General features: G+C 38.9%; 1 protein-coding gene across 1 annotated transcript; it reads right to left on the bottom strand.

The window, feature by feature from the left end:
• Window positions 1-364: 364 nt before the first annotated feature.
• On the bottom strand, window positions 365-8,461 carry slc7a6 (solute carrier family 7 member 6). The gene is made up of 10 exons (XM_077520173.1): window positions 8,363-8,461; window positions 6,390-6,909; window positions 5,836-5,961; window positions 4,595-4,739; window positions 4,408-4,531; window positions 3,758-3,861; window positions 3,581-3,677; window positions 2,765-2,914; window positions 2,047-2,230; window positions 365-1,271 (listed from the first exon to the last, which is right to left on the bottom strand). Exons 2-10 carry the CDS (start codon window positions 6,862-6,864, stop codon window positions 1,204-1,206), a joined length of 1,473 nt encoding a protein of 490 aa, XP_077376299.1. The 5' UTR covers window positions 6,865-6,909; window positions 8,363-8,461; the 3' UTR covers window positions 365-1,203.
• Window positions 8,462-9,141: the final 680 nt, after the last annotated feature.

The raw sequence follows: 9,141 nt of genomic DNA, 5'->3' as shown, positions 1-9,141 counted from the left end.
CAATTTTTTTCACTTGCTGTCAACTGAAGATGACGTCACCTGTGCTGAGCAAGTAGGTAATGACCAATCACGGCTCACCTGTTTTCTGAGTTTGGTCAGTAAACTAAGCCATGATAGGCCGTTGCCTACTTCCTCAGCACGGGTGATGTCATCAGGCGACAGCAAGTCAAAAAAAATTACTTTTTAAAGGTATTAATTGTACATGAAAAAATGAAGTTATCACATTACTTATAGACAAAATATTAACATTTTTAATGCTGAAAATGGATCAGTGAGTCAAGTATCCCTTTATCACACTTTTTCTATAACTTGTGATTTCAAATTAGAAGTACACTTAAGCATTGAAATGGAAAGACAGCATAACTAGTTGCATTTGTTTATACATTTAGATTTGACGTCATACAATGTGGCCTGAAAATGAGTTTGACACGTCAATGTACAAGGCACACTGAAAATGAAATTCTCCAAGTGTAATAAATAAGAGACATAAGTGAATTTCTCTGAAACGATCTTTCACGATCGAGCACATTCTCTTCAAATGGCACAAATATTATAAAGGTAAGAGGTCAAATGCTTTATAAAGTTGAGTGGGCCTGCAATGCACTTCATGCAAGAGGTATATTTAAGTTCATGCACTGCACACTTCAACACACGCTCAAACTGTGTAATAATTTTGTTATTGTCTAACTAAAAAAAATTGTCCCCAATTTTATTTATTAAAAGAACAATACAAATACTAAGAATGCACTGTTTTGTTTTTTAAACAAATTAAAACTAAATTTTTTTAAAATATATTTTCCATTTTAATTCTTACATTTTTATTTAAAAAAAATGTTTTTATGAAGAAAAAAGGGGGCAATAAATGCTTATATTTGGACAATGACAATGTTTACATATTACTGGAGAATTGAATATGCTAAAACACTGCAAATGTCTTGGACTTGACCTGAATCAATTGTGAAAGCCGTCACCAAAGGCAGTCACAAGTGACAAGAGCAATTGACATCAGTAAACACCGCAAACGGAACCATCCGAAGACGCCCGCAAGGCAAGTCGTTGGCTTAAAAGGTAAAATCAAGAAAGGAAGAAGAAAAAGAAATGAAAGTGCACCATTTTCCCGCTCGACTCCACAGCAAAAACAAAAAAAAGTCAGACCTGTCGTTTTGTTTCCCATCATCCATTGCAGCAGTGCTGGTGGAGTCTCTAGTCACTTTTGTCTGACTCGGTGAGGACGCAGAAGCACGTGTACTGAGTGCAGCGGGTCAGAGAACCTGCACACAAAAGCCACATGATCAGTAATCAACGGCACAATTTTAAATGACAAAAAAATAAACATTATATTTGTTAAATTAATTAAATCCCACAACCTGTTACAGGATAAGTGGACAAACGATGGATGGAATTGAGTAAAAAATAATATAAATAATTTTGTAACATCAGTTTAAAGAGAAACAAAACAAAACAAAAATAAGTAAAAAAAAATAAATAAACAAAAATAAATAAATAAATACATACATACATATCCTTTTAGCTATTTCCATGATTTTTGTTGTTTTCTACCCAGCAATAGCAGCTGGAAGTTCAATCATTCATGCTCTAACTTTTTTTTTTTTTTTTTAAACAAAAGTAAAAAAGAATATTATTTTGTAACATCAGTTTAAAAAAATAACCAAATAAATAAACAAATAAAATAAAAACTCCTTTTAGCTATTTTCATGATTTTTGTTGTTTTTCTACCCAGCAACAGCAGCTGGAAGTTCAATCATTTATGCTATAACTTTTGTTTAAAAAAAGTAAACAAATAATATTAATTATTTTGTCACATCAGTTAAAAAAAACAACAACAACAAAAATAAATAAACAAATATATACATAAATTAATTAATTACATAAATAAAAACTCATTTTAGCTATTTTCTTGATTTTTGTTGTTTTTCTACCCGGCAACAGCAACCGGAGGTTCAAATCATTCATGCTCTAACTTTTGTTGGTTAACATTTGTAGGCCACAGCTGAATGTCTTAATAGCGACGACGATGCAACTCACGCAGCAGCTTGGTGACGACGGGCGGCCGCTTGGACTCGGGCAGGTAGACGCCCAGGAAGTAGACGGGCACCCCCGACAGGGCGATGGCGATGCCGATCAGCGAGTTGAGCGTGTCGCTGTAGAGCGGCACGGCCACCAGGAAAATGGCGCACATGCAGAACACCACCGGGTACAACAGGCTCAGCTGCGCAACACAAAAAAAAAAAAAAAAACATTTGCAACATCATTCTAAAGCAATTGGTGGCCAAAGTGCCGACTAGAACCAATTTGTCCTTTGACCTCAGCTACCGTGAGCATCTGGGGTCCATTAAGCTCTTGCCTTGACGGAACAAGAAAACCTACCGTTCGAAGCAGATTGTTTTCAAGTCTCGAGTGCTGAATAGAAACATGTTGCCGATTTTGTCTCTGACCACAGCGACCTTCAGGATGTTGGGATTGCGCATCCCTCAAGATAACTTTTTTTTTGGCTTGGCATAATGAGCTCCTTATAATTTGAGGCCCATTTGTTGAGAACAGAGACAAACAGAGCGCCGACTAGAAGCACGTTTGCAGATCTGATATTTCGACCTCATCTACAGCACCTTAAGCATTCGATCCATCCAAACCAACAGGATTCTTGAATTTAGTTTGAGGCACGTTTAGAGCGCATTTGGATCTCAGCTATCTGTTTTCCTCTTTTCTGTTTTTTTGACCTGGACAGAAGATGATCGTGCTTTACTTTGAGCGGCCTGTGTCGCCGCGGTTCCTTCCACCTCAGGTAGATCTGTCCTGCGACGGACAAGCCCATGAAGAACCAGTAGCTGAAGCTGTAGTAGTTGATGAGCTGGAAGACGTCCTCCACCGTCAAGTAGATCAGCGACATCACGCACTGAAAACAGCAAATATCTCATCATGTCGTCGTGAACGTGTGTGTGGCTAGAGTGCCGATTAGAAACATGAACTGGTTTGTCCTCTAACCTCCACGACCTTCAGTTAGTTAGACAGAAGAAAAAAAAAACTTTACTGTGTCCGAATGAAGCAGATGGGTTCAAATTTGTGACAGCTCGAGCGCCGAATAGAAACAAGTAATGAGTTCGCCTTTGAGCTCAGCAACCTCGTACACTGGAATCAAATATCTTTAAAACAGCAGGATTCTTGTTTTGACAGAACTCTTTACGGTTTGACAAAATTGTTTACGGCTTGAGCGCCGAATAGAAACATGCTGTGGTACTGATTTGTTATCCATTTTACTATATTTTACTTTGAACAGATTTGTTATCCTTCAACTAACAAATAGGGTTCCCCTCACTGAAAGAACAGTGATCCTTTACTGTTTTATGTCGATCGGTTGAAAATTGTGATGCCCGAGTGTCGACTAGAAACACAACCTATGTTGTCCTTTGACATCAGTTACTGTATTTTACCTCAACAAAAACATCAGCCATGATATCCTTGAGAGAGCAAGAATCCAAAAAGCCGATCCCTTCCTTTTTGTGGTAAATTGTTTCAAAATGGTGATGACTAGAAATTGAAACTAAAAAGAATGTTTGCCTACGTTGAAGATGAGAGCGGGGATGGGCGTGAATCTCTCCGTGTGGATCATGGACAGGGCGTCGGGCAGGTGACCCTCACGGGAACCCACAAAAAATAACCTGTACACACACACACAAACATATGAAACATGGCGGGCGTGACACCAAGACACAGAAAATGGAGCCGAGTTGAAAGCGACCTGGATGCGGAAATGATGGAGGCGTTGAGGCCACCGTAGCAGGACAGCGCCACGGCGATGGGGATGGTCCAGCTCATCACGCCTAACGTGTGGTCTGCAAAAGTCTGAACAATCATTTTTTTTTTTATGTTTCAAGCAGGTGAGTCAGGAATGGGAAAGCGCCGACTAGAAATGTGACCATTGACATCAGCTAGCTTAAACACGGCTGGGCCAAACCAAACAGGGCTTGCATTTGACAGAGAAAGATGTATTTAAAATTTAGTCTGAAGGACGTTTACAGTTTGAAGTTGAGGTTGAGAATTGCTATGGCTTGAGCGCTGACTAGAATTGTTAAAGTATTCATTTGACCACGGCCACTTAATCTTCAGCTATCATGAGCACATCATGTAAGATAGCGTCCACTTCCAGTAGCATTCTTTCGATGATGGAGTGGATAGGTTCAAAATGGTGACGGCTCGAGTGCCGACTAGAAGTGTACTCATTTGTCTCTAGTTCCTTCACCTTCAAAATCTTCGATATGATCGCATTCAAAATGAATGGGCAAAAAAAATAAAATAAAATAAAATCTTGCACAGTCTGACTTCAAAATGGCGATTGCTCGAGAGCCGACTAGAAACGGCAGTGAGGACTAATGATGAATTTTCCCTTACCACGGCCACGGCGTCACTTGCCAGTATGGCGCTCATGTCCAGCACGACGTAGTAGGCCACGTTGGTGAGGATGTAGATGGTGGTGACGATGGGCATGGAGATGGCGATGGCCAGAGGAAGGTTCCTGCAAAAGAGCGGATGAGAATCTCGTCGCTCGCAAGGCAGGAAAAAAAAAAAAAAAGCCGACCTTTCGGGATTTTTGATCTCCTCGGTGACAAAGTTGAGCGTGTCCCAGCCCGAGTAGGAGAAGAGTGCGGAATAGAGCGCCAGAGCGATGTTGCCGGCGTCTGTGGAGGAGCCCTGGAAGGACGACTCCAAGTTGCCCGTGAAACCTGACCAAGAAGACGTTCAAGTTAAAGCTTTGCTTTTCCCTCTTTTTTTTTTTTTTTTTTTTTTACATTTCCCCAATTATTTTTCAGATTTATTTTTTAAAAAATACTTTATCATGCATTTTTTTGGTCTTATTTATTATTATTTTAAATGATATTTTTCCCTAATATTTGTGTATGTTTGGTCTATTTTTTTTTCTCTACCATTTGTGTATTTTTCATCAAAGAGTTTGTATGATCACTTTTTCTTCGTTTTATTTTTAATACTATTAAATATTAATTAAACTAATTTTATCTATTTTTGTCTAGCAATTTTTCATTTGCATTTTTTTTTCTGTTTGTGTGTTTTTTTTAAATATATATTTACATTGTTAATTGTATTTTTTGTCTCCTATTGTTTATATTTGGATTATTTATTTGTGGTATTTCTTCTATTATTTGTGTATTTTTATTGAATAAATTTGCATTTTCGACCAAATATTTCTTTTCATGAAAACATTTGAAACAGTATTTCCAGAAATAATTGTACTTTCGCCCCTTTTTCGTTCCTCTAATTTGTAGTTTTTCAGCATTTGTTTTTTTAATCAAATTTTACTTTTGTAATAATTTGGAATTTTCCATGTTTTGCTTTTTCCCAAGCATTGTGTATTTTTTTCCATTTTGTCACATTTTTCCTCATATTTACAGTACCGATTTAATTCTGAAAAAAAAGGAAAATATTTGTGTATTTCTTTTGTCTGATATTCAGTTTCTGGTATTTGTGTATTTTTGCATCTGTTTCATGTAATATTTTTAATTTTTCTAATATTTTAGAATTTTTCATCTTAATCTTTGCGCTGATGATTTTCACAATATTAAAAAAAAAAAAAAAAAAAAAAAAGCCACACATGGCATTTTCATCTTTTTGTCTAATATTTGGGGATTTTTTGTAAAATTGTATTTTTGTTTGTGGTATTTTTTCCTAATATTTTTCTTAATATCTTTGCGCTGATTATTTCTTCTTGTCTAACAATTTTGCCACATTTTCCAAATACTGTATGTTAGATTTTTTTTTATCGCAGATTTGTGTCTTTTTTTTTTTTTTTTCTTGTCATCTCACCTTGGCACAGCTTGACGATGCCTGTGATGATGATGACGATGAGGGCGGCCACCTTGGCGTAAGTGAAGATGTCCTGCACACGCGTGCCCCACTTCACGTAAGCCGAGTTGATGAAGGTGAGGAGGCCTGAGAAGCAGACACACACACACACAAGGTTGAGTGGATGATGTCATCACTGTATGTATTAAAATGGAAGTAAAAAATGTTCATTGTCAATATTATGTTCCAGGCATCCCCACTACCCTATATGGAGGACCAAAACTGCCAAAAAAGTTTGAATAAAACCCTAAACATGAATTCCTGATTAATAATATACACCTGTTGTTTTTAATAATCTCAGGGGGCAGCCTTTTTGTCTTGTACTTAGCCACTGTGATGTCATTTTCAGTAGACACCAAGTGACAAAATGGCCGACCCATGAGATGGATAAAAAAAAAAAAAACTGTAGCTTTTCCTGCTTCATTTATATGACATAAATGTGTTATTTTTCGCATAGAGCATATTGTCAAGAACATATCCACCGCTCTAAAACGAGCGACCGGCGGCGCACGTACAAATACACGCGGCGGCGATGAGCCGCGAGGCCACGTAGGGCGGCTCGCAGGTGGGGAAGAGCGGCTGCACCAGGTAGTTGGCGAAGGTGATGGCGATGACGGCCTGGCTGGTGGGCTCGATGATCAGCAGGCTGGTCCACAGGCGCACGAAGGCCAGGAAGCCGCCGAAGGACTCCAGGATGTACGCGTACGACGCCCCCGACTTGGCCACGGTGGTGCCCAGCTCGGCGTAGCACAGCGCGCCCGCCACCGAGAACAGGCCGCCCGCCGCCCAGATCACCAGCGACAGCCCGTAGGAGGCGCTGTAGAGGAGCACGCCCTTGGGCGACACGAAGATGCCCGAGCCGATCATGTTGCCCACGATGAGGCTGACGCCGTTCGCCAGCGAGATCTCCTTCTTCAGCTGCATGCTCTCCTTGGGCGCCGGCGACGCGCCGTTACCCGACGCCGTCTCGGAGGATTCCTGGTCCGACATGTTGGGGTCAGCTGAGGTTCAGCGGTGGCGTCCTCTACCGGTTAGCTGGTGGACACAAGGCGATGATGACAACCTTACGACAGGATGTACTGTAACATTAGCTAAGCGACAAAGTCAAACGTCGGATCAACGCCATCCGCCGGTATCGTTACGTTTTTTCTTTGGCTTTTTGGCAACGCCGCCGAAGAGTGGGACAATGAGCATCGAAGAGGAAGTGGAACTTATTGGACTTAGCATTAGTGCTAAGTAGCATTAGCGTAGCAACATCACAGTACAGAAGATCAACTTCGTGTACGGATGGGAACCTCTGGGTACCTCACGATGCGATACGATATGAGATACAAGGCTCACGATAACGATTATCTCACAATGCCGAGATTATCGATATATTGGTCAGGTAAAAAATCCACGATAATCTACGATAAAACTACAAGACGTTTTTTTCAATGAGAAAATAGATTGTTTTTGTACACAATATTAAAACTGGTGTCTTCTTCACAGTGAGAACTTTAGTGTATTTTTTCTTACAAATTCCTTCTTAACGGAGACCATTTTCTTCGATTTATTATTGATTATATTGACTCTACTCTCTGTCTTTTCTGGAAAAATGTTTGGTTTCTGTAATGATGATAGTGAACGAAACAAAAATTTTTTAATGATTAACTTGCTAATTATTTTTGGCTAAATTTCATATACACAAATCTAAAGTTAGTCATTCAAGACCTTTGTTTTTAATTTTTGAATTGGAAACCAAATGATACATTAATACAATATTGAGCTCGACAAACAAGAAAGCAATGAGAACTGTGGCTTTATGCTTTTTTATTTTTTTTATTTTTTTTTAATGTTTTTATTTAAGTAACCCCCTGGCGTATTTGTTTTTTGGGTTTTTCTTGTATTAATAACGTGTGTGTGACTGTGAAGTGTTCTCAAGTTCTTTGTATAACTTGTTTAAAATTATACAATTTAAAAAAAAATAAAATAGTTGAGGAGGAAGGGAGGGGGGATGCTTTTCTGGTGATACTGCCAGTTTTGCCATGACCTTATTTCTCGGTGACGATTCGACAACATTTATTAACTATATTTTAATTTTTTTGGCTCATTTAATATTGTTGCATTCGTCTTAAAAAATAGACTCATCGAAAGCACAATCTTCAACAAAAACCGGCGTCTGTTTTCCTCAACACCAGGAAGAGCAAATTTGCCGTTGATCACAGCTTTACTTCCACACAAGACTTTCATAATAAGGCACAAAAGACACTACAAATGGCGTATAGTTCTAAAAAATAGATAATGGAATGTTTTATTTTGTAAAGAATTTTTTTCAAGCATCGCAGACCTGCCGTGTTACCGCGGCGAAATTGACGTGACCGGGAGCGAGGCTGACTTCACGTTTTCGCCCCCCACAAAAAACAGCCCGTGTCCCCCCCCCGCACCGAAATTAGCCAAAAACGACCCCTGTGTGTGTGTTTGAAAAAGCCCCTCGACCCGGTAGTACCTGAGCGGACCACCTCCTCCAATTGAAGTGTGACAGCCGGCGTCCGAAGAGAAGAGTGCATCACCACCCGCACCTGGAAACAACTCGGCTGCCGCGCCACTATGACGTCATTGCGTAACGCTTCTTAACGATACGACAGACACTTTTACACGCTTTTAAAATTTGTTTTAATATTGTGTTTCGTATAAAAATCAAACCCACATATTTCATTTTTCTGTTTCTATTTTTGTGTAATATTTAATACAGAGCAGTAAGATAAGAAGTAATGTCAAGGAGGCGTGGCTAGTATAAGGCAACAAATAAAAACACATTTTGTTTGAATAAAATGAAACAGAACATATCTTGATTCTTGAATATTTTAAAATTAAATTTTTTAATAATCGTAACTTATGTTGTGACCAATTTTTGATTAAATTCGTTCACCCCCTCCCCCAACAACCCTACACCTGTACTATATATTAATAGCTAGACATCTAAAATCATACATAATTCTATTTAAATCAAATTAAATTGAGAAACATAAATATTAAACAAAAAAATAATTTGCCACTGGTGCAGTTGCCTGGCAACATGGGCAACTATTTGACATTGATGAGACTGATAAATGGCTAAAATAGAATACAAAATTCAACTAAACATTTTGAATAATGGTTAGATAAACAACTGCTACTAGCATGTGACGAAAAGGCAAACAATTAGAGTGGTCCCGCAATGGCCAAAGTAATTATCACGCTGGTGCAAAGTGTCACATGCCGTGCAAAAGATTGCGTTGGCATCCA

The sequence above is a fragment of the Festucalex cinctus genome, chromosome 4, assembly GCF_051991245.1.
Source record: "Festucalex cinctus isolate MCC-2025b chromosome 4, RoL_Fcin_1.0, whole genome shotgun sequence".
NCBI lineage: Eukaryota > Metazoa > Chordata > Actinopteri > Syngnathiformes > Syngnathidae > Festucalex > Festucalex cinctus.
Note: the sequence above shows the minus strand (reverse complement) of the source record. Positions and strands in the feature narration are given on the sequence as shown.